This window comes from Corvus cornix, chromosome 1A, assembly GCF_000738735.6.
Source record: "Corvus cornix cornix isolate S_Up_H32 chromosome 1A, ASM73873v5, whole genome shotgun sequence".
NCBI lineage: Eukaryota > Metazoa > Chordata > Aves > Passeriformes > Corvidae > Corvus > Corvus cornix.
The window spans coordinates 31824239-31851099 of record NC_047057.1 but is presented as its reverse complement, the minus strand read 5'-3'; the positions used below and the strand labels follow the sequence as shown (position 1 = coordinate 31851099).

The following is a 26861-nucleotide window of genomic DNA, read 5'->3' as shown; positions in this document are numbered from 1 at the left end:
GGGCTGCCATGACTGGGTGGGGGGGCAGGAGCTTCCCTTGCTGTGGGACAGAGCTCTTAGGTCACATCAGGGCAGACAGGCTGATCCAAGTCATGTCCCTAGCTGTATTCCTGTGCTATATGTGGGTTGTCAAACGGTGGCTTTACTGCTTTTTAGGTTTTTTTCCTTATTTGCACTCAAGTTATTCTCAAATATTACAGTTAATAGTGATTGGTGAGACATGGGCTTTGGGTTCCGATCCAGATTTGAACTTCAGAGGCTGCTGGGAGATATTAGGACCTGCATTTCTGGCTTATGTCACCTAGTGTTGTTTTTCATATTTTTTATTTGCCAAGATGTTAATGTAAACTCTTCATTTTTATACCATTGTTCTAGATCACTTTTGATTTTGCAGCACCCATAGATTTAGCTTGGAAGTTAAAGTAGAATTCATTTAAAAATTAGTTTTTGCTGTATGCCTATTTGACTAGTAAAGCTGTAAATTGCCCATATTTAAAACTAATAAAAGAGTAAATATATAATGAAAGGGTAAATAATAAAGTCCAAAATGGACAGGCAGTGTTTATTAAGATCTTGTGTCTCCTAGGAACAGAAGGTGTAGCCCCAGTTCCACAGAAACTGGAACATGTGCGGAATTTTAAATACAGAAAGTTTTCCTAGTGCAGAGTTCCAGGCTAGAGAGCTCAACACCTTGCATACTTGGCCGCTAACTGCATACACGCTCCTGAGCTGGTACTCCATGCGCATACCGAACAGCAATTAGACTTCATAAAGCTGTGCAAGCATTTTGGAAAACAAGTCTCACTACAGTTTTAAAATCAACTTCCACCATCTGTTTGGGAAAAGCAGTGGGTTTGTTTCTTGTGAACTTGGTAATTAAATATGCTAAAATATAGTAGTGGCAGAACACAATATTTGCAATACCTATTAAGAACAAAAACTAAAACCCAGCTAAGTAACACCAAACCTCAGACCAAGAGTTGCCATCTGGCTACCAGGTAAATCAAAACTCTTGATACTTGTCAAATACCCTCAACTGGAATACACTTTTAGTGATGAATTTTAAAGCAACAGGAGGTAAATTCTGATTAGAAAAGCAAAGTTCTTATTTAAATTGTTTAAAAATCTGTAAAACATGTAAGTCTGTATATTAAGGGCTCTTATCCTTGGGTTATTTTTCTGGTTTTTGTTTTTAGATATTTTAAGAATTATTTTTATAGGACAGTAAAAAATGCAGAAAGTTTAACAGTTCTCTAATCTTATAGAGATTAAGGTGCGCACCAGAACATAGTAGTTCTGGTTCTCTTCCAGTTTTTGAAATAATGAAATCACAGCTTTTGCTGGATGAAATGTCATTTCTGCTCTTTCCAGTAATAAAGAAAGCTAACAAACACAGAATACCTTTTGAGGGTATTGCAAAATGTAACATCAGATATTCTGGAAAATGGTGTCAAAGAAGAGACTCATTTCTATATCTCATTTGGGCATTCAGTTTCCAGAGCCAGTGCCTTGGGGTGTTCTATGAGCAATAATTTGAGTAGAGAACTCTGTGTGGGAGAACAATAGAGTGAACAAAATGCTCTCACACAAACACACTGCAGTATCTGGCATAAGTGTGCAATTGGTGCTGCTCCTACCAGGAGGAAAGAGTTATCATAACTGTGTGAAAAGAGGAAATTGCAGCTGTTTAATATACTCTTGCTGGATAAGTAAAGGACTCCACTGAGTGGGCTTCATCTCATCTATCCCTGCGTTTCAGATTATTAATGCACATATACGTATTGGCATCACTCAAGCAATAATAAAACATAGTATTTTAATTTTTAAATAGTATTTGACAAATATCATACTTTGAGGAACAGGCCAAAATAGAAAAAAAGCTTATGGTGAGGCTCAAGGACTAACATTTTTTTTTCTTATACTGCCTGTAGATGAGTATTTCCGTATTACAGCAATCACGAGAAATGTCCCATTTATCTTTTACCTCACGTAAAAGATTTTCATTATAGCTGAGCAAAGAATTGGTATTTGATGAGCTTAATCTGGTTGACAGTGCACTGGAAATATATAGTGGTTTATGTTTATGGGACCAATACATATTGGGTGAATTGCTTTCCTACTTCACTCCGTTGTTTGTTCATGTAAATACTTTGCACATCTTGCAGTTAATGAGATGATGAATAGTTTGAGATGACTGCTAAACTTTGAGGTCATGGCATGCATTTTAGGTTCATCAGCTCTATGCTATCTTAGGTGAAATACAATGGAAACATAGGATTGGAAAAGGACACTGGTCTCAGTGTGCAGAGAAGTGTCCTCTAGACACTTTCTTTCAACTGGATTTTAGTCCCCTTTTTCTATTGACAAAACTTGAATTGCCACCATCAAATGAAGTATATTAGACTGGACATACAGGAGCAAGGCAGCCACTGGAAATACCTGAAGACAATATCTTTACAGATTCATAGCTCTTCACGTTTCCGGATTTGTTTCTGAGATGTGAATTCATCCTCATTCCTGCCATTCACAGGAGAATTAGCAGCATTTGGGTTAGACAGTGAAAATCAAACATGCATTGTTGTGATACCAGTAAAAGAGGAAGGGGGACATACTATTTCCTATTAAAAAAAGCCAGAAAAAAACCCAAACCAGAAGAATCAGTCTTGATTAATAGACTTTTACTTCCATTTATCTTAGTAGCTTTTTTATATTTAACATTTTATGTGGTAAGTAATTTTCATCGTTTAGGTAGCATTTTTTAAATCACTTGGCTGCTAACACACCTTGACCTTGAAATTTCAATTTTATTTTTCTCTGAAATTTCAAAGCTTACATAAGGAAATTATGGGAAAATTCACCTTTCCAGAATTTGTGACTTGTTTTATGCAAATTATTTCTATTCCTGGTTCAGCATTTATATTAATTAAACATGAACAATAGAGATGTAAGTGAATTTATTATACTTAATATAGTTATCCAGAATAAATTTCCATACAGCATCTGTAGATAATATGGAAAAAGAAGCATAAAATAAATAAGTGACTCCACTGATTACTTCCAAATAAGAAATTTGGCAATACTTGCCAAATCTGATGGTCCAGAAATTTCGGTTCATCTTTTTCAAGTTCTTAAGGCTTTAATACATGAAAATGGATCCTTTTGTTTCGTTGCCTTTAGAAATCCAATTTTCTATGAAACCACAAAAGATAATTACAACTGAAGTTCTTGTCTAATTATTGGACTTCGGAAGCTTTCAGAGAAACACCAAATATCAAAGACTCAAGAGAAACACCAGGGAAAATGTGCAACGGGATACTGAAATGGAGACTCATTGTTAGCAACTGCAGCTGCAAATTATGCAAGGAGCAATATAAAACCAGAGAATGTCCTTTCTTGAATCAATGTTTTAAGAAGAGCTTTCACCTTTAACTGGCAAGGATTTTGGGAAGCACAAGGCAGATAGCTGTTAAAATGAAATAAAATTAACTATGCAGACGGAAATACACTTCGGCTTAGATTGCATTTTGTTTCTCTTTAAATTTTGAAAGCTGTGGTGATTTTACAAAATTAAAACAACACATGATGAACTGCTGATCTCAGTATCATACATACAATCTCCTCCAAGTCTGGCAAATGCATAATCATTTCCTTTGATGGTGATGGCACTGCAATAGCTATATTTGTGACTGAAATGATACGGAAATATTATTATACCATTTTTTTCTTAGTAAGTAATATTTGAACAGTATTATACTGGTGCTCTTGCAAAATATAACGTTCCCTTATTAAAATTAAGTCATCATTTCATCGAAACAGCATTCTAAACCCTTCTCCCTCACCATTTATCTTCAGAAGTTTTGGTAATTTTCTGATGTCTTTCATTTATGGCCATGCCCATGTTGTACTAGATAATTCTATTTCTTACCTAAAGACCCTTTTCAGGTCTTGCACATTTAGAGAGTAATGCTCTCTTATTATAGGACTTACATAAAAAGCCTTTCTAAGACAGCACTAAAAGAATTGTAGTCGACTGTACTGCTTTTTGTATGTTACCAAATTTAGATTGCTACTTGCAGCAAATTAGGCATTACTTGGTTGAGTTCCTATACAGTTCCAATTAATTATTATAAAATGAAGAATGAAAAGAAAAAAACCAACCCTCTCTTTAATCATGAATACTACAAACACTGACTGTAACCTCTTGTTTAGAAACAAGCAGGATGAAATTCTGAATATCCTTGTCTCTAATACTGGTGCTGTTAACGTAATTGTTATGAAAGTATAATGACAGAGCTCTCTTTAATAATAATATGCAAATAAAAGTAAATAATTTTTTCTAAGCATGCATAAGAATGCAAATGCACAATTTGTTAGAAACATTTAAACCTGTTGTAAATATGGGAACATCTGAGTATTTTCTGGGCCAAGTCTGTATTAGGAAGCAAAATCATCTTTATTCAAATTTATTTCACTCTTATAAACTTCTAACTCAAGGTCACTGCTAGGCTGGAATAAAAGGATTTTGGTCTAATTATAAATAATGACCTTAATGTTTTATTGACAAAGTCAACTGAAGTGTACTTCAGCTTGGTCCTTTACTCAAGTCCAGTCTGCCAGGGCTACATGAAGCCAGTGCTGGGGGATGTAAGGGGTGAGCAGGGCAAGTCTGTCTGTCCCACTGCCAGTCAGTAAATTCTTAGGCTTTCCCTTTTAGCTTGTCATTTTCTGTGTGTTATTCACCTAAAAGGGTCGACCTACTCATCTTAGCAGTGCTGCTTTTGGTAGCTTGGCTATGAGACTCAGGGAAAAACTGTCAATAATCTGATGGTTGAAAATGGCAGGTATGGAGCCAGTAAAGCATCCAGTGTGGCAGCTTTACAATGAGCTGTGCTTTTCTTAACAGTAGAGTTGCTTGTAGGTTAGGTAATACTCACTGGGAAAAAAAACCCAGAAAGGCTCTTGTCGTTAATTGCATTGAAAGACAAGGGTTTTGCTGTTTCACAAAAGGGAACAACTCACTGGGTAATTTGAAGTAATTTATTCTGTATTCTACGCTCTAAATTAGGGGATATACTGCAGGTAACTGTTCCCTGACTTTGGTACACAAGCTGTCTTTTCCCTTTGCTATGGTGTCACAGTAGGAATAATGGCCCTAAAGTGCAGATCAGAACTTGTTTGAGGGCCTCCTGAGTGACAGGTCCCTTTAAACATGCCATTGAGGTTTTCTGAGGATCTGAAAAGGCTTTTCAGATTAATCACAACCAAAAGGGCATCTCATCCAAGGATAAAATAATTACAATAATTATCTCCTTCCTCATGAGATTATAGGGCTGCCTCTACATTAGCAAACAGTTTATCCCTACAGAAGTGATTTAGTAGACCCAAAGTGTTGTTGCTGAGGGCATGATGTCCACATTATATTAATTTAGTGCAGGAGGTTGTTTTGACTAGCCCTTAGGTCCTGAACTGAATACCCCTCAACTGTAGGAATGCATTAGGTGCACTCTCAGGCTCATCTTGTGCTTAATTTTCATCTAAAAGGGATTAATTTGCTGTGAATCATTCCAGAATAATTCCGTGATGTGATCCAGATCATAGTAAATGGAGACAATTTGAAAATTTGTTTGAAAATTGAAGTCCAGCTTCAAACTGAAATGCTGAAATAAATGCACTTTGTAAGAGTCTAAGGAACTCGAGGAACAAAACACTATTTATTGATTTTTTTTGTCATTCATTCTCCTGTTGTACTCCACCTACAAATCTCAAAATACATATCATGCATCAGGAAGCTGGGTGTAGATTTTTGAGAAGTGCTGGTTATGACTGGCTGTTTAATGAGCTCCTGGCCATATTAAATGCCATTGCAAGGCAGGCATAGTACATGCCAAAGAGTGCATTATATCTTGAGGTAGACTCACTTGGATGAAAATCAGGGCTGAAGGTCCATATGACTCTTACACAGCTGCTGTTATGAAAAGGGGATATTTGAAAAGGGGATGGGAAATTGATTAGATTTTTCAAGGAAAAATGGGTGCCATTTAGATATTTCAGCTATCATTAAGCAATGACCTGGGTTGAATTCATTCCTAGTGAGCCATCACAGGAATACTCTGAATTTTCTTTTTTCAGTATGAGCTGGTATTAATAATATCTTACTGTTTTAGAATACTGACAAGGAAGTAGAGACTAAGAGTCAAAATTGTCTAGCATATCAGATGATTCTCAAGATAGCAGTAGTTATTATAGTTTATGCAACAGCTTAGATAAAGTGCCAGAGCCAAAAACCCACTAATATTTGATAAAGCCCTGTGCAGAGAGAAAAAAGCCATTTTTCTTTTCTCTGAGTAGAAAATTCATATTTTCTTCCGTGTGGCCATACCTCTGCTGAGTACAAAGCTCCCTATCTGGATTACCTGCTGGACTTTATGTTTGACTTCCCAGCTGGTAGCTGAAGGTTGTTTGTGCAGCCTGGATGCCTTTCTTCAGCATCTCTCAGAGTGAAAATGTCTTTTCCTATGCATCTGCTCAGAAATAGAGATTTTCATTATGTACCAGAGCCATATTTTGGAAGAGTCTGATCTAACTTTGATCACACTTTTTTTTCTCTGGAAGTGGTTGATGCCTGTGGTGGCTGTGACAAATAAGCATGTGTTAGGACTTGACATTAAAAGAGTGGAGGAACATATTCCAACTGCGTTTCAACTAGGTTTACTCCCAGTTGACAACTCTCCTGTCTTCTTAGTGTGTTATGTCAGCTGTTAGAGCTATTTTGGTCATTGCACAAGCAAGCTTCATATTTTTCTGTGATTTGAGCAACCTGCCATTTTTATTTACACTTGAACCCTTACTTTCAAGTGTGGCCCAAAATGTGTAGGAGTCAGGTATAAAACATAGATTAGGCTCAGACCTACTAATATTTGTCAGAAGTGCTACTATGCCTACTGACAGATATAATTGTCATGAAAATAGCAGGGGAGAACTCAGTCTGAGTCCCGCTTCCCTGTTCATCTGCAGAGGTCTGTCATAGTGTTATTTGCCAGAAGAATTCTTTAGAAAAACAAAATTTAACTTTCAGTGGGATATTTGAGCAATAGAATCTGACTGAACATACACATTCCAGGTCTGGCAAGATTGTGTAATATAATGATCGCCTTCATCCATACTCTTATATCTATGTAAGAATCACAGAATTAGTCCTCCACTATCTATTGAAAATCTTATCTATTGAAACACTATCTATGTTTAAGATAGTAGCCACTTTAAATAGATCTAATAACAACAGAGATTTTTAAATTCCTGTATCCACACTTTCAAAATACTTCTAATGGTATAGTTTCTTCTGCTATTATCTGAAAATATTTGGACTTGAAAGTACATAGTTTTTGGTGTCTACATCTCCACATTTTCTACATTTTCTTTGTTTCTTGCAGAAAACAAGACCTCTTCATGTCTTGAAAATTGTTATGCTTGCCAGTTTTAACATTTCCATGTTGTCAATGTTACAAACAGCATGACAGTGCAAAGATTTTAAATTTAAAACATAAGTGATAGAAAAGAGAGTGAGTTCTAAATAAAGTGAGGGAGTCTTAATTATGGAATAGTCACCCATTCTCAACAGTATGATTTTAATTCACTGAAGTTAGTCAAAAAGCAATTTTGGTACTGAATGATCCACCAGTATAGTACTGTGACTTTTTGGGTCACCTTAAATTTTATGACACAGAGATGGCAATTATACTTTGAAGATGGTAAAATAATAAGAAGGAATGTTCGTCTTAATCAAATGTTCATCAGCATGGTCAGTTTTTGGATGGAACACAATGTGGGTTCAGGTAATTAGTGAGGAGACTCACAGGTTTTTTACTGTGAAATTCTGTGACTTTAGGGGTTTATTCTGAGGAGAATGAAATGACGTGGAAAAAACCACTTCACTAATGAACTTGCAAAGAACTTGCTTATAGTTTTTTTAATGAAAAAAACTAGCCCTTGTCTTGTACTAAAGTACAAGAAAGGAATCATGATATTGATATAGAGACAAGACTGGATGAGACCTCTGGAATCACTGAGCTAAGTGTCCTGATCCTGCCTGCTAGCAAGATATCATCTAATGCATTTCTTATGGATTTTTTTTTTTTTTTTGCCCTCACTGTGTTTATTTCCTTTTGATTTCTCTGTTTCCCTTCAGCCTTTCCTTTGCTGCACAAGCCAAGCCCTTTAAAACTCCTCCTGTAGTGGAGACTTTATCCCTCCGGCTGGAAGACTGTCCCCATATTTTTTGTGGGTTCGGTTTCACTTTCATAAAGATGACTGGCCAGAATTGTAGAGATTATTCCAAATGATAGTTTAAGAAACTTCATACTTGTCCTTCTGGTATTTATTAGGAAGATATAATTTAATTGTTTATAGGATTTGCTTTTTTCACAGCCATCTTGTGTGATATTGATACTGATGTGCCCTTGGTGATCAGTTTAAATAAATTATTTTTACACATGTTGTTTCAGATGATGAGTTCCCGACTTGTAGCAGAAATGCTATTAATCCCTGATATTCCCTTTCAGTACTACATACTGTTACTGCACCTGGATTCACCTTTCAATTTTTATAGTAATCCACAGCATCTTCAGATTAATGTAGAAGTTCTGTAGTGACACTGTAGAAAATGCTTTATCTAAAACCAGACGAATTATATCTACTTCATTTCTTTGTCTGGAAAATCAGTTATCAAAAAAGCTGTCAAGTTAGATGAGCTACCTTTGGTAACACTGCTTCATTTTATCCTATGTTCTATTTACTTCCCTGTCTTTAATTTATCTTTTTCTTCAAAGCCTTCAAAGCTCTTGCAAACTGAAGAGGTCAGACTAATAGGCTTACACTTGCCCAGATAATTTTTGTCCTTGCTTTTAAATATGGGCACTTCAGTTCCCATTCTACACTAATATTTGATGCTTTCTCTGCCTTCATAGATTTGGAGGCTTATGTCTGCCACTGCAATGCCCTTTATGAAATCACAGTACACCTAGTGATTCAGGTCTTTGTGAGACACTTTGTTCAAAGCTCATTGCAGAGTTATCTTTTTTTTTTTTTCACAGTTAAGCTTTTGATTGGTTAGTGAGATATGAATAAAGAAAATTTAAATAACCATCTGCAGGAGGATCACATGTAAAATATAAGCAAATACTGCTGCCTTGATGATTAAGTGAATCAAGGTACCCCCAGCAACTTAAAGCTCCCTTAAGCATAGAAACTGGGAGAGAAACAGTTTAAAGTGGCATGATAATATCAGAGAAAATGATGAGAATTGGAGCCTAAGCACCCTCTAATACTGAACGCTTCATGGTCAGAGATTATTTCACAAGGGTGTTGGACTCCACTGGGCAGATTAAAGATATTTTAATACTTTGGATGTTTAAATATTCCATAATGTTTTGTGCTAGCACTTAAAAAAAAAATCATTGAATGGAATGTGTAGGTTTAATGCTAGATTATTATTTCAGTTTTATGGTTTTGTAAATACACAGAAGTATAGAACCTAACCTCCCCAAAATTCATGACATCTTATTTCTCCATACTGAGTAACATGTCAGCATTTATGTTCATCAGGTGAAAATTCTTTTGCCGGTCCTCATGAAATGATCAAGAAGGAAATTTAATATATACACAGTTAAATACATCTGTAATGTTTGAGTTGAAGCTGGCTAGAAGGGCCATGCATTTCTTGTTTACAATTTCTTTGCTTTCTTTATTGCTTTCAATTAAGTGTTGTATCGGAAAATTAATGAAGATGAAAATTACAATCAACTGTGTGTACAGAGAACTGAGGTTAATCTGGAAACAAGGGATATTAACACTGATAGCCGTTTAGAGGGAAGACCATTCATCACTATCATCTAAGTTTGTAAGGGGGGATCATCACAACCATACATACCCTTTTGGAAGGAATAAGTTCTTTCCATCATCTCTCAGTGTTTCTAGCTGGGAGATGGAATACAGATAGGTGGCTAATGCATTTTATACCTCTGGTAATTTGAATGTCCATGCTTATCAGATTTTGGAAACAATAATATATATGTAAATTTCACATCCAAGTGCTATGAGACTGCTGGCAAATGTAATTACCTGTATGTGCATCTGTCTACAGTTTCCCTCTGCTGGGAAACTAATTGAAGTATTCAAAGAAGAATGGTTGGTTTTTTGGTTTTTTTTTTTGTTTTTTTTTTTTTGTTTTGTTTTGTTTTGTTTTTTGTTTTTTTTTCTTTTTCCCCCATGTTTTCATACATTCCGTAACTTTTGTTTTTCAGATATTTGAGAGGCTTTCTTTTTTTGAAACTGTCTCTCCTCACAAAAGCTTACTTGCTAATCAGTTTCCAAGAACTCAGGTTGTGTACATACATTTCTGGAAAGTATGTGCTTAAGTTTAAGTATGTGCTTAAGTTACACTGATTTAAGTAAAAGACAAATATGGGCATGCATATCAATCATATGCTAAAGTACTTTTGGCAAGATTTAATTTGCCTCAGTGTCCTAAGTTTTAGCACAGTAGCCTTTCAAAAACCCTCTTTATGGCATTAAAGCCTCAAAATCTTCAATCTGCTTCCTCTGCTACACTTTACTGAAAGTAACAGTGACAACATTACTGTATTGGTCTGCCTACAGTGCTTTAACTATTTCTGAATATTTCTCAGTAGTGGGGCTAAGCTCTCTATGGCTACTTATTCTCTCTATTGAAACATCCACACTGTTAAAGAACAACTTTTTAAAAAAAATACCCAACAAACCCCACCCCTTTGCTTTGCATGAAGGGATTTCCCACATCTCCTATACGAGACTGCTGTCTCATAGGCAGTAGGCATTGCTAGGCTAAATGCCTATTCTCTTTCTTTTGTTGCCCACCTAGATCAAAGAAAGTACATGTGCGAGAACGTGTCCATGTTTGTCCCCCAGCTTCATTTTGGAATCAGGGTACACTTTGTGTCTTTTACAGGCTGTGATGTATGAAGCAGAAAGATTGATTTTCACAAGGTACCTTGTACCTGAAGTAATGAGAGTGGCAAATTACTTGTTCACTGAGCAAACATGACAGGAATGTCAGAGAGGGAATTTATATATATGCAAATGCACAGGGGTCACATCGGTGTTACTTTTACAAAGCGACCTTATTCACCAGGGGGGCATTTTTAAATCTGCATTAGTCTACACAGGAAAGGCTGAATAAAACTGCAAATACCTGCATTGTGTGGGACGTAGAAACTAACACAACTAATAAATAACGTAAGATTCAACACAGCAGAGAAGATAATTTAAATGGCTGCATTATTTCTGTACAAGAGATTTGGGGTCTCAAGTGATTTCTACTACTCATTTCGGGTTTCTCTGAAGTAGCAAATAAAATACTTGTCATAGAAAGAAAAGTAAGAGGATGTGGGACTAATTTTCTATCAGATTTTTGTCTCTTAAGCATTTTGTTATGATTCAGTAGAGAAATAGGCTTTTGTATCTCTTTATGAACACTTGCATTCACAGGTTCTGTGTGTTTGCAAAAGGCATATGGATCTTACTGACAGTGAAACTTCCCACATATGTAAAGCAGGAACAAATGAACTTTGAACAACTTCAGAGAAGCTGTTGTTTGTAAAGAAAAGAAAAACAAGGAGCAACAGAGAAAAATACTGTTACTCCTAGGAAACAGATGAGAATTTTATTTGTGTATAAGCTTTTAAAGGAAGAATGAAAGCTATTGTTTCCTTACATTTTTTTACTCATCAACAACAAAGATTACATGAGTTTGCGCTTCACCTAAAATCAGAAAGCAAGGCAATTTAGCACTGGCCATAAGATGTAAGGTAATTCCCATGTGATTCTCTAATTCTGAGCTGTTGGAAAGATGGCTGATCTCAAGTCCAGAAGCAAAGAAGGAAGAAAGTAGAAGCTCAAAGCTTATGGATGCTACAGTGAAAATACCCATCTGTGCATAGCCTTTTCAGTACAGCTGAATGGTTGGACCACATCTGCTGTTGAAAGTGGACAGACACTGAGGTGAAGCAGTGACAAGGACAGCCTGTGCAACCTAGGAGTGTATTCACAGTTTGCTGCTGTTGAGCCACAGAGGGCTGGGAGAGGGATTTCTGCTGACATGGCAGCTTGTGAAACTCCTCTGCAGCATCAGATATGGTTTCTCCCTGAGAAGAAAAGTCCTGCAGGTTTTTTTTTGTTACTAATCACCAAAACAGTCTATTCTTGAGTTCATGATACCAGACTGGTGTTGGTATCATGGAGTGTGCTTCAGGGAAAAGAAATCTTAGGGAGCAAAAGTAACAAATCCTATGAATGTATTCCTTGCGTATGGTGTCAGTGAAGAGCTGGGCACAAGAGAGCCATCTCACACTCAGCCACTGCCTGCTTGAATTATGTGGGTGATACCTTTCTGTTATATTTTGAATGTGTTCCTGAACCACAAAAGGAGCTATCTTTCTTTTTCCTTGCCTCAAAGCACATTGAAAAATGAACTCAGACACAGCAGAATTTCATGTCCTCTTTTGTGTGAAAGTGCTGAGAATTCCTTGGGTTTATTTCCAATATGTTGGGTTAGAAACGGAAGGAAATTTTTTGTTACACATAAAGCTAGTGTAAAATTGAATTTCAGATGCAGGTGTTTCCTATACCATGGCTATTCTCTGTTTTGATCAGCTTTGTGGCATTATTGAAGGCTGGATGGATCACGGTGAGGGAGAGGTTCTGCAGAAAAGAAGGTAAATAAAAGAATAAATGTCTCAAAAAGGAAACTGTTCAGGTTAATATCTATAGTTTGTCTGTGGAGCTCTGCATCACCTCTAGTAAAAGAAGACATCATTTCAGAGCTCATTTGTCCTACTTAACACAGCCAGTTATGTTAGTGCAATAACAGTACTGAAATGGACTCAATTTTATTTCCTGAATGTGCTTACTTGACATCGATCAGGGTTGCAAGAGGCTAATAGATATTTCAGAGATGGGGTGAAATGCTATCTAGTTCCAGTATCTTTTCAGTGCTCTATCATGGGCCGTTTTGCAAATCAACAACAAAATAGCCAGCATCAGAGTTTCCAAGCCCAGGTGATAATGCATGCTCCTTCTTTTCTAGCTCTTGACACACTGTGTTGTGCATCCATCCCAACCACTCAGCTTCTTGGATTACAGACCCTTCATTTTTTATTTCTAGGGATGTATTGCTACAGTGTGGTCCCTGTGTGTAGCAGGACTGCTCAGAGCAGAGATCTTCATATCTTGTTTGTGCTTATGCAGCCACTCGTCTGTCCTTGGATTGACCACTGCGAGTGGACAATGCACACAACCACAGGTCTAGGTCTAGGGTTATACAGCATAATTAGTTTGATGCTTAATATAATTTCCCAGCTTTTTCAATTTCAGCAGCTGTATGTTATGGATGCTTTAACTGCTCAGATTTTTTTTGTAGTTCTTCTGGTGGCCTCTGAACTATTAGTCCCAAACCAGAACTGCTACTTGCACTGATTTTTCTGTTAATTATGCCTACTATGGGACTACTATTAGACACAGTTCAGATTTTTATCCTTCTAAAGGTGAATACCACAAATAACTAGTGCAGAATAATGTAATAGGCTTGTGGTGCAGAAAATGGTGTATAGTTTTTCTCATAATTGGGAAACCTGGCAATGGCACTGAGCCCAGATTTTCTGTGTCAAAGCTGAAACCGTTCCCTGCCTTAGCAGAAAACAGTCTCACTCAGTGCTAGCTTACTCCTTTTTGGTGTTCTCAGCTGTGTGCAGAGGTTTCTATCTTCACTCTGCCATGCATCCTGAGGGCTGCGGTTCACAGGCAGAGAGGTTGGTTTTCTCTCTTTCTCCTGCTGCTACTGTTTTTCCTGATGCATTTGCATTTTCTGATGTGCATTTGCTGCCAGTCTTGCAGCACAGTGAGGGAATCTGGCATCAGCAGAATACAGGAAGAAACTGTATTAGATTCAACCTTGCTTTAATGGTGCAATTCCCACTGGGTTTTGCGCAGTGTTATGTAGGTGAGGAAGAAAGATTTGATTTTAATGAGAGATGGATGACTTGGCACCAGCAGCATAACAGGTGCACCATGAGAATCTAGAGTGAAAGAGTTAATTCATATTCTTTTCACAGAGATAGCTGTGAAAGGGCATATGCTGAATGTGCATTCCAGTTTCATTTTTTTGTTCTTATTTACAGTGACAAATAATGTATTTCCCTTTAGCTTTGAGTGGTTCATAAACCTGGAGCTGATGATGAATATGCAGTTTACACTCCAAAGGCACTGGAATAAGTGCAAGAAAGCAGACCTTAGAGTGGTTCGCAGCACACTGTGACCTCTGCTGTGATTATTAATCAGTCAGGCTTTCAGGCGCACATGCACCATCCTGGCTATGGCACTTGCTTACTCCTCTCTCTTTTTGCTTGATAAACATGATATCTAAACCTCTGGGAAACACATAATAAATGTATGACTTCCGTAAAAGAATGCTGAGTTCTGTTTGCTCTGAATTCATGTTTAAAAGGGTTTAGTACACTCTTCAGTGGGTTGTTAGTTTCAGTCATGTTTTCTTACACACAGCCTGCTCATCAATCTCCTGGAGAGCAAGATTGGCAGATCTGGGGGAAGTGGTCTGGTTTCAAGTCTGGAAATCATAAGTGGAGTTGTGAGGTGTGTGTTGCCTTATCAGCATGTGGTGTTATATTTGAAAGAAATTTGCTGAGAGGAGAGGAATTGTTTTGAAGGAGTGGAAAATGATTTGAGACTTTGAACAAAGTACTGGTTAATTCTGTGTTATAGCAGTCTGCATTTCAGAGTTGTGGCTGCCCAGGACAGCACTGTACATGAGCAGAGGAAAAACACTTGAATTCCTTTGGGTTTCTTATGAACATAATAGGAGAAAAATGTGCAACCATAATGAAGCAATGCATTTTTTTCTGCTCAGAAAAGCAACCCAGTTCCAGGCATTACAATAGAGCAAGAATTTTGTTCAAGTGATCAAATTTTCAGCTCTTCTAGTATAAATGGTTTGAAACAGTTATCATTGTTCTATTGACCTGTCAGCAGAAACAGGACCATTGTGTAGATCTGTTTCATAGCTAGCTCCCTAGGGTTCTTCTACAGGGAAGAAGTGAGAGAAGGACTCAATTACTATACCTCTTGCCACTCTGCACAACTATAATCCTTAAGCACCAGAGCCTACATTCCTGAACTTGTCTTTTTGGCAGGTGGAGGGGTATTTTGTCTTTGGAGGAGGTTACTGAGAAATAACTCATGTGTTATCTTGTGCTTGAACCACCCTGGTGGCTTGCTGTCACAGTGAAAACATCACTGAGTGAGATGAGGGGGCTCTGTGCGATTTCCCTTGGGGCAGTTAATCATATATTTCATTACCCAAAGGTAGACAGGGGAGAGGGTAGTGAATCTGCCCTGCTCTATTTCATGTTTCCAAACAACTTAGGTCTTCCTAACAGGATTTCTCTGCAGGAGGACTGGTACATGAGCTGAAGGTCTATTCAAATCTCTTATTGCCTTATGACTCATGGGCTCAATCCAAGAAGACCTGCAATCCCAAAAGTTAAAACACCACTGTATAATCAGAGAGAACTACATTACCATGACTGGCTTCAGACACACTAGTGGAACTGCTCTGTTTATCAAAACCTGCTCAGAGATGCAGGGGTTCATCCTTCTTGCCAGCTTTGGAGTCTGCTGTGGTTATGAACACTGTTTTTACCCTGGGAGAAATGATGATGATGATGTTGAATTCTCCTGGTGTAGGGTGTAGGAATGTTGTCAGGCCAGGGAGGGAGGTTATGTTGCTTCTCTATGTACCTCATGTAGAGCTAAGCAGAATTTAAAACTTTAGGATTGTCAGCCGGCCACTTATAAAAAATTAGTCAATTCTCCTTAAATTAAGAAAAAGATGTCTTTTTAAGAAATCTTAAGATAAATATTTATTTTTTGTGTATTTTTGTTTTCAGGATGAATAAGAGATACTTACAGAAAGCAACAAAAGGAAAACTGCTAATAATAATATTTGTTGTAACGCTGTGGGGGAAATTAGCATCTGGGGCAAATCATCATAAAGGTAAGAAATTCTATCCTGTTCTATTATGCTGTTGTATCTGTGGCCTCCATCAACAAATTCAGAAGAGTCTGGTCTATGCAACATTTTCTCCTTGTGTGTATCTGTGTCTCCTGACATTGGTTCACTAATCAGTACCAAAGAATCAGAGTTTTCAATGGATAGACTTTTATTAATCTGTTGACAGTTTAAGTATTTCAACTGCCATTTTCAGCATTCTCTGATTTTACATCATTTTGTAATGATGGTATAGTTGGAAAATGCTAAAAAAAGCGTGGTTAAAAAAAAAGAAAGAATATTTCTTGTCTCATACAAATATTTATATCAGGAGATATGTATGATGCAAATGAATTCCTGGAATGAACCCTAGAAAGGAACAATTTTTAGTAACATACATGATGCTTCTGTGTGCAGTTATCTGCCAAGACTAACTTCATGAATAATGTGTATTGAATGAGATTGTTTCATCATCAAAAAAAGACTGCTGCTTTGCAGCGTTGTCTGATTTCTATGCTTCACTCCTAACAGCTGACCAGGAACTTCAGTAGCTTGTGACAATGTGAGAGTTGTTTCCTCTTGGTCATTCCAGCCCTTAATATCTATGCATACATACCAGCACAAGCTGTGATGGATTATTTAATATTGTAAAAAGGTCTTTCTTTTGCATGTGTTTCTGTTAACCCTAACACAATGAACAAGCTCTCCAGATTCACATACTAATGCCTTCTTATAGGCTAATATAACTTGAAATGTGATCTGCAGTATAATAGGATTTTGAACTCCATTTTTCATCATCGTATAGCGTCGGCTGTTTATCTGCTTATACAAGATCAGAATAAACTCTAACAACCTGGATAAAGTAAAGGTATTACCGCAAGCTAAGGAGTTAAACCCAGAGGAAGGATTCCAAAAAACCCAGTCAGTTAATTTCTCTGTTTCCATTTAGATTTTAAAATGTTCACTCTGATGATAGCATTTCATGAGCAGGTATTTTTATATATCAATCTGCTAGGTATTTTTCTGCTGTGTGAAGATACCTTTCTTCAAAATGCCTCACTGATTCAGGACTTCAGGATGCAGAGACGCTTTCTGCAAAGTCTTTTGCAAGTTGCAATTTGACTGCAGACAAAACAGAATCTGATGTGGTCCTGCAGGCCACCAAAGATGGGCATCATGCCAGAAACGAACTGCGCGGACACCCTTTGCTCAGCCTTTTTACCCCTCTAAACCGGAATATGGTTTTCTGCTGTGGCTTCCCAGTTTAGTTGTCTATTGGAAAAGAGCCAAGATATCCTAGCCAGCATTCAGAATTCTTTTGCTTTGATTATTTCTCTTTAAACATCCAAAAAGCCAATATCCAGACCATTTTGATTCCATACACATGGGCTGGTCAAGCTGTGTTTGCTTCTATGGAATTCAAACTTTGCCAAAGTATGCTTGCTACTATTTTTGAAAAACTGATGAGTAACATCTATCATTAAGTATTTCATAGAAACAAATTATAATCATAAGGACTATTTTGGGAATTAGTGCTTCATAATTGAGAATAAAAACATCCACCACCAATTTTAGATTTTCTGTGCAAGGGAAAACCCAGCAGAACTATACCATTAATTATCTGAACAGTGTTTGTCATTTGAGCCTCAGCCTTATAGCAGAGATGACTTGGGGAATATCTAATTTTTTTAAACAAAAAAAAGGAAAGTTCATGAGCCCCCCTGAAAAATCAGATTATTAGCTGCAGGGGCTTCTTTAAATTCTTGCTAGCTAACAAAAAGCTCCTTTTTCTTTAATTTGTATCTTTTCATGTCTTTAACAAAATATATGAAGAAGTCTTGCAGGGAAAAATAATAACAACAAGCATGACTTGAGTGTTTAGTTTGGAAAAACAGCTACTTTATCTGTTCAGGTTCTTTTGGAAAGAAAAAATATTCAGAAAGATTTTGGCTTTTGGATTTAGTAAATCAGCTACCCTCACTGTATATAGGGGATTTTTAAAAAAGCAAAAATCAGAGTTATGCAGCTCAATTACCATTCATTTCCAAAGATACTGGGAGTTTAATTTCCCATTGTGTCATAAAAAATCTTCCCCCTGCTTTCCTGGCAGAAATGAAGCTAAGGTACATTGAAGGAGAGCTTGACGCTGTTCACCTTTGCATGGAGTTTCCAAATACTGAGAAATATGTGAGTTTTTTCAGCACTAATTATCCCTAGCATCATTTATCTTCATTTATAGAAGTCCTTACTAACATATTGACATGACAAGCCCTAATGACTTTGAAGGAGCCCCTACAATTCCAAAAATCCATAATCTGCTTTTAAAAAAAATCTTTACTTTCCTATTGACTTACTCATATTATTCACTAGTTGCACTAACTTTCAAACCCATCTCTTTTTCAAAAGCTATTGTTAAAGAAAAGAAAAAGAAAAAGAAGAAAAAGATCATCAGTGTGTGAAAATTTTTTTAATGAGCTTTCTGCTCTCCAGGCAGACTTCAGGAGGAATATGAACAGATGACTCTGACAGGCTATCTCTAGGCTTGTTGCACTTATTTCAGGGATATGGCACAAATGAAAACTCCCAAGTCAGCAGCAAGAAAAAGAGAGGCCAAGGCAGGGCATGGGAAACCAGTCTCTGAGGACCAATTGAGAAACAGGGTTACAAGCTAGGATTTCAGATTACATCTTTTCAGTGTGATATGTGTGGGTGCCAAATCCATCCTTCTTTCTCTTGAGAAGTCTGGTTTGAATACACTTCTGCTCCCATTATCTTGACTGATGGTTGAAGTTTCATCATTCTGGACAGTAAGTCCAAGAGCTAAAAAAGTTAAACAGCATTTAAAACAACTCAAAGCTTGATTTTTTCTCCCTGAACACAGGATTATGAGTCCTCCTGTGTGATTCCTGGCTGTGCACATACTTATATTCCATTTATCCTGTCTTCTGTAAAAAAATCCCACTAACTCTGCTTTTTTTTCATTTTGCTGTGGACCCGGATACCGTGGTGATGGGTGCCTTACCCAGGCACATGCACCTGAGAATCAGCTCACAGTAACAGAAGCATTTGTGCTGCAGTATGAGGAGAGAGGCATATCAATCTCCAAAAAGATGTTGTCAAGTATATGAGTCGAAAAACTGATGACGACTGATCCTGATCCTCCTACACATTGCTAACCCTTGGAAAACAAACAAACCTGTACAAACATATAGTGTTTGCTGGCAGATGTGGCAGGGAAGCATCAGTTTACCACCACTGCCTGTTTGCGATTTCTGTCATAGGGAGCATGAATTGATTTTACGACCATTGTATCACAGCCCATGTTTAAGGTGTCAAGTATTGGACTGGTCCTTTTGAGAAAAAAATGTACTGATACCCCCTTACAAGCACTCCTTTCTAGACAAGAGGCTACTGTGACACAAAGTTTCTATCCTAAAATGAAAAACCCTTTCAAAATACATAATTCTATGAACCTTTTGTGATCACTAGGTTTTTTTTTTTTACATTGATAATGCAATATAATATTCTAATTAAATGAAGAGTGCTTTTGAATCTAAGCATAGTTTACTATTTCTCAAAATACAAAACAATATGTTTAATATTAATTTTAAAACCTGGAAAAAAATAGTTTAAAAATATGGCTAATGATGAATACTTTCATGCCAGAAGGAATTTGTTATGGAACCTGAAAACACTATAGGTAGGTAAGTAATTGAGTATTTTTGGATTTATCATGAAAAGTCATGATAATTTATTTTCCTTTAAAAAAAGTCACTCAGAAGCTGAACTTATTCATCTGATACCTATCATATAGATAAACTAAACTATGATATGTGATGCAGAATTACTGCTCCTACTTGTCTGTGAATTTGCACTAAATTAGAAGTCTGAGGGAATGTCTTTCTGTTCACAAGGAGATAATGAATTTTGGTTTCTCCTTGCAGATGAGGAGCTGTTCTGAAATCCAGCTGAATGAAGGAGCTACTGAGCTTCTGAAGCTGGGGGTTAGGTCACCCTTCTTGGATGAATGAGCCTTCCTCAGCTGCCTTGCTGAGGCAGGAACACTGCTGACACCAATGTTGTGGTGCAGCCTGTGCCACACATGCCCTGAGTTTGGAAATGGGTGTGACTATGAGAAGCAAGAAACTATATTCCTAGTGTTTTGAGACTCTGTCTGGCTAAGAATAGAGAATAGCCCTAATGGTTACATGGGGCATCTCTGAAGTATTCAAACTTTCTGTAGAAATACCTTCATCGTGAGGTTATAGTTGTTTTATGGATTTATGTTTGTCCTTTCTGTTGAGGATTTTACACTGTGTAGAAGACCACATTCATAACACAGAAATAGAGGGTGTTTATATTCAATTTTAAAAACAGAAAGTAACATCAGCGCAGAGGACAAAAGTCACATATAAGACATCTCTCCTTCCACCTAAGTAACCATTAGATTGGTTGTTTTCCTTCTGAGTGAGCCTGATTGGAGGTAATGCTTTTGTTTGAGGACATAAGATGTGTGGTTTGAACTGTGAGCTAAAGAGGGCACCAAATGCAGGTCTCCCAGTTCCACTATGGGGGCTCTAATATAAAGGGTAAGCAGATAAAGTACTATTTTTTCCTCAGTTTGCACTTTTTTGAAGTACCTGCACTGTGACATTTGGTGAGGGATCTGACTCTGTGGGTAAATTGCATGTTTTAAAAATGCACCTTCTGGTTGTGTGGACCTGACAAAGGACAGAAGAGTTTTTCTGCATATTCCCTGGTTTTTACTGGAATTAGAAACAAAATGTCTAATATTTAAATGAGGGAAGTTGCAGGCATACAGAGGAATGTGTGTGTATGCCTTAGGAGCTACCAGGTGAGGCTGGAAACTGTGAGTAGGGTCTATAAAAATATTAGGTGGACACATCCACTCAGGTATTGTTGTTCTCTCAGTACTGCTTCATCAAACTCTTTAGTCATATTTGCTGTCTCAAACATGGACCATCTTATCTCTTGTCGAAGTTTGGCCCAGAGATAGATTCTTTTAAATGAGAATGCTTTGTGTGCAGCTTTCACTAACTTAATTCTAAGTGTAATTAATGTTTAAATATAGAAACAAAGGAAGATAATCGTTATTTTAGCAGTCATAGGGAAGAAAGATATTAGATGTTCTTATCTAGCTTGAGCATGATTTGAAACCTTCAGTCATCAGGATCAGAACCTAATCCAAAAATTGCCATTTGCTTAAAGATAAAATAGAACAGTCAGTCAAACACTTTTATATCATTATCTGTCACTGTAATCTAAAATGTTAATACCATATCTGTTAGAATTCAGGAGATAACATTCCTTGGCCTTCTGCCAGGCTCTAAAGGAAAAAAAAAACCTTTAATTGCCAAGTTGCAAGTAGTTCTGATGGTTCACTGGGACGTGAGTGCAGAAATCATTGCCGTAGCAGAGTTGTACCTATTTTTTCCCTATGCTGCGAGCTCCACCACAGCAAATGACTGCCTTCATTATTCCCACCATCACCTTGGCTGTGAATCTTCTCTGTCCTTGAAGCAGCCATGGAGATACAAGTTGGAGGGTTGCAATGATATATCATGCATTTTCCCTTATACTGATCACTTAAAAATATTTCTATTTGGCAAGTAGTACGGCTTCTTGAGGTTTTTCTAAGAAAAGAAAAAGGGCAGGGTTTTCCTTTTGGCCTGGTTTTGTAATCCCACTGCGAAATTTTTATTAAGTTTCTACAAGTGAGTACCCAGGGTAATTTTCTTAAATACATTCAGATTTTATGTTGTGGAGGAAAGAAGATGATTGCAAAAAATGGTATGTTCTTGTAAATGTTACATACTTGATTTTACAGTTTCAAATTCCAAACTTTTTGATATTTTCATTTATAGTAATATTATCTTCCTTTAGATAACTGTCCCACCAATCAACTGTTTCTCTAGCCATTTTCTGTTTCAGAAGATTAAGCTTTCCTATACTTTTTTGTTAGGAATATATTGTAAGATGCTAGGACTGAAAAAAACATTGATATTATTCTTATCTTTCTGTTACTTGTTCCTATCATGAGTAAATGCTGACATTTCCCTAATACTGGAATCAGACCTACTTTTCCAGTTTTATATTCTTGGTTTCAAATTCCTCCCGTAGAGTTGTTACGTGTACTGAGTAATGCATTCTGCTAGATTCCTTTATCCTTATGCCTAGGAAAACAGAGTGATTACATTTGCATGCCACAGTTTTTACTAAAATAATAAAAATAGTATGAAATAAATTGTTACACAGTAAACTCTCTTGGATCTGTTGATCAGAATTTTCCTTTTTTCATTAACTTTTTAAGTACTCAGATAATGTAGCACATATTTTTGTTATCATTTCCATATTTAAAATATTATTTTCTGGGCTTGCAGTTATATTCTGAATTTTTCATTTGCCTAAATGTGTATCATGTCATACAGAATATCTTATATAAAATTTTCCTTGGACTTGAACAGGAAAACAATGGATGTTACATGCAGCTGTGATCAGGAAGTACGAGAAGGACTGTTTAGTCCTCCTTTAGACTCCTATTAAACATCATGGAGCAGGATGCTGTGTCACAGCAACCCAATGGCATTGCTGCAGTTGCCTGTGCCCACTCCCCAGAACCTTCCCCCTTTCTGGAAACATTTTTACTCATTGAGTATACTGGCTACATGTTCTTTAAAAATGATCCTTCCAGTAGAGACGTAATATAGGAGTTGTAAACAGGAAAATTGTTACAAAGTTTTAAAGGCAAATATCACATGAGTTTAACCAAAAAAACCTTTTGAGGAAATGTCATTTTCTGTCTCTGTGTAAGTACTTAATGCTGGTAACAAGAGTGTACTGAGTTACTCTGAGAGTGTGAATCCTTATGTGCAGGAAAGCTCTGCATGTTCATTATGGCTGAAGTTTCCAGCCTTGGAATTTGACATGAAATGTAGAATAGGCTGTGTTTGGGTCTTCTGATGGCTTTGAAGCCAATGGTTGGATTATCTTGAGATATATTGGACGATCATGACAAATTTATATCCAAGACCCTGAAGTCAGCTTTCTGTGGTGGAGAAACCAAGCAGATTTTTCTCCACTGGTGTGACAACTTCATTTCTTCCTGTCTTTTTTCCTTGGAGAAGTACGTCTGGGACTATCAAACAAGAATATAATTGAAAAGAAAATCTGAATAGTTTACAGTTTCCTTTACATTATATTATTTTCAAATTTAACATTTTAAGATCATATCATATTTATAGGTCAAATATAATGAATCAATATCATGTTATAATTATGGTCTGATCCTTAATACTATCTGTGTGGAACTAGATGATCTCTAAGGTCCCTTACAACAAAAACCATTCTATCCAAATGTGTAAAGTTACTGTAATGGCAGGATTAGGACCAATTCCATCTTCAAAGTCAAGATCAGGTTTCATGTATGGAGGACATCTATTCTAGTGCCAGTATTAAGTTTTTTCGCACTGTTCCTTAGACTTTCCAATATACATTCCATACGATCAGCAATGACTCTCCCATATAAACGCTGGTATCTACTGCATACCCCATAATCTGAATCAAAGGATCTTCCATATTCAGATTGTTTGGTTTGTGCCTGAAAAAGCACATCCCATGTAGAGATTATTTCTATAACATTCAGGGCATATGTTAATCTAACTTTCATCTGTATTAATTTTCTGCTGATGATGTATAAAGACTGTGCCCTTCTCTCTTGACACTCTTCACTGAATTTACTCTACAACAGTGTTAAGTAATTGCTTATACAATGTCATATTTTAGAACAGATGTTCTTTAGTTATACAGGTGCCAAGGAGACATTCAGAAGCAGTCAGCTGTTCTGGGAAGTATCCATAGAAAAATAATTTCTTTGTTTTGGTTTGCAGTTTATAAAGTTTCTTTCTGAATAAAAAATTGAGTTCTGTTCACTGGAGGCCTGAGGGAATTTATTGTTTTAAAATTCACTAAGGCAGTCTTCCTCTGAAGTAGAGATTTAGAATCATAGAATGATAGAATTATTTGGGTGGGAAAAAGCCTTTGAGATAGTTAGTCCAGCCATAAAAGACTCAATGCAGATTTGTAAAATTTATCATAGTTTTAGAAGACAATGCATATATGTATGCATATGTGTGAAGAGGTACAAGAGACCTGGATGAAAGAGGAAAATGCAAGGTCATCACTGTTGAAATAGCTTACGTGGACCATTTTAGTGTTTTTAAAAGTGCTTATAATTTATTTATGTGAGTTTCACAAAATAGTGGTACTTTTCAAAACTAACTGAAAACTCAGGGAATTTTCCACAGCATCTAGTTTTAGGCATCTCTTTTAGGTTCTCTGAAACACCCTTCAGAGCTCATTCCTTTTAAAAAGTGAGACCTCAAGCTTTACGTGTAAGTGTGAGTACTTCCCTGAATTCCTATAGCAAATAATTCACAACCTATTGGATAGCTTCTGGAACTTTGGGAAAGTTTCTTAGCAGGAGGATTCAGTTTGGATATCATTCTTTTATCTGCCTAAAAGCTCTTCTCCTGCATAAGGGTCATAGAATAAAATTCTAAAGGTCTTATTTTATTTCTAATTTTCAAATAGAGTCTCATGTTACAGTTTAGAAGCCAGTGAAATCTGGTCTGTGACAGGTTTATTTATATCTGTATATCATTCTGCAAACATCTGCAAATGTTATTCTGTTGTGTTAAAAAAGGTTTAGTTGTTAAACCTGGATTTTACATTTGTTCCATTTCTCCTTGTTGAGCTAAAATACACAGAATCTGTGAATTTTTGGGGTAGGAAGGGACCTCTGGAGCTCATCTAGGTTCACCTGGAGCAGGTTACACAGGATCGTGTCCGGGCAGGTCGTGAATATCTCCAGAGAAGGAGGCTCCACAACCTCTCTGGACAGCCTGTTCCAGTGGTCTGTTACCCTGTTGGGATACTATTTAATTAAAATTTTTAGAGAGATGCTTCGCCTGAATTAAGCTGCAAATGAGACCATATGCTCAAGTCAATAATATGGATTTTATTTAAAAGTAAATATGAGGTAGAGTCAGAGAGATAGAAAGAAATAGAAAGGGGGGGGGGGGGAGAGTGGTGGGGTCAGAAAAACAGAGGGACAGATTAAGTAGAAAATTTCACTGATGGTGGAACCTGATGGTGTCCCATTGATCCTCTTCTTCTGGTCTGTCTTCTTGGTGGTGAGGGTTCCATAAAACTCTGGTTCAATGGATTAATATATGTTCAGGCAAGGTGGGAATGCCCAGGTACTTCCCCTGGGGGAGGCAAGTTTGACACTGTCTCTTGCAACAGACTCTGGATCTGTTGCATCACTTGGATCATGTGTAATCCCCTGGTGCAAGGCTTCAGGAACGAGTCTGGGGGGAGCTTTGGGAGACTTTGATGGATTATGCCACTCCCTCAGCTGTCCCTCATGTGAATGTCCCATGGATGTGACCTTCCCAGGGTGGGGGGGTTTTACAGCTCAGACAGTTTGTGTAAGGAAGGATGGGTGCTCACTCCCGCTGACCAGAGGTTACTCCACACACCCAAAACTCTCCTCCCCCCACTACCCCCAACTGGGGTGGAGTGTGTACAAAGCTGCCCTCAGCAGATGGGTCTGTGAGCTACGGCCTCCCCCATCCTGAACCCAGCCCAAGATGATTTTCAGGATAGCTGCTGGGTTTGGTTTTCTTGTGGATACATTCTGCTCCCTCAGCCTTGTTTACTTCTCCCTAGACCTGAGATTGTTGAACACAGTGTCACCTTTATCTTGTCTCAAGTTCCCTTAGGCAGCTCCACTCACAGTCCAAAGTTCCAGTCAGGATGCATGTTCAGGGAGGGGTGAGCTTCAGTGGTCAAAAGTTCTTTGTACAGTTTTGTCATATTGGGCAAAAAATCCTTCATAACAAAGTTTAAGCCATTAACCATAATATTTCAGTCTCTCACACACCCTCACAGGAAAGCAGTTTTTCATCACATTCAGATTGAATTTCCTGTTTCAGTTTCTGTTTGTTGCCCCTTGTCCTGTCACTGGGCGCCACTGAACAGAGCCTGGCCTCATCCTCTTGGCACCAGCCCTTAAGATACTTGTGTGCATGCAGAGAAAGTCTGGAAGAACTCTTAAATTTGCAAAGAAATAGTAGTGAAATTTTGACCTTCTGTTTGGGAGTGTGAAAGTACTATTTAACTGTGGCCAAGAAAAACCACCTCTCTACTTAAATGGGAGCAATACTGGAGGATGGAGGCTGGCTTGGGGGTTCAGATGACACAAGGCAGGAAAATCATAAAAGAGCAGTCTGCCTTGTGCAGCTCTCTTTTACCAGGCTGAGCAAGAATTCTGCCTGTAATGATGAGGAGGCTGAGGCAGGAGCTGCCAAGTCTGTCTTGTTCTTTTTTCCCCATAGATTTGTATAACTCTTGTACTCAAATTGTTCTCAAGTAAATGCAGTAGACTTGGAATTCTTTTTGCAAAATACTTCTGGCTTCAATATCAAGTGCCTTGGAATGACTGAAGTATAAAGCTGAATGTGTGGGTTATTTTGGGTGAATGCAGAGCTGCAGAAAGGATATGCACAATACAAGTATTCTGTTAAGACCAACACATATCTTGGGTGCATTGTGCCATGGTATTTTTAGGCGCAAGTTATTAGAATTGCTTCAGCTGAGTCTGTACTCCAGACCAATGTATGAGAGGAGAGCTATCTGAATTACTGAGAAGGTCAGAATTTTTCTGGATCCAGGTTTTGAACCCAAG

General features: G+C 37.4%; 1 protein-coding gene across 7 annotated transcripts in view; it reads left to right on the top strand.

Annotated features, from left to right (window-relative positions):
• TAFA2 (TAFA chemokine like family member 2) overlaps positions 1–26861 on the top strand; it is a 186207-nt gene that overhangs the window by 116050 nt on the left and 43296 nt on the right. For all 7 annotated transcript variants that reach the window (XR_005604501.1, XR_005604503.1, XR_005604500.1 and 4 more), the window contains one exon: positions 15993–16099. Coding sequence is in view for 1 of the 7 variants with exons in the window: in XM_039571155.1 (XP_039427089.1) it covers positions 15994–16099 (106 nt within the window). In the remaining 6 variants the exon portion in view is untranslated. The remainder of the gene's footprint in view (positions 1–15992; positions 16100–26861) is intronic.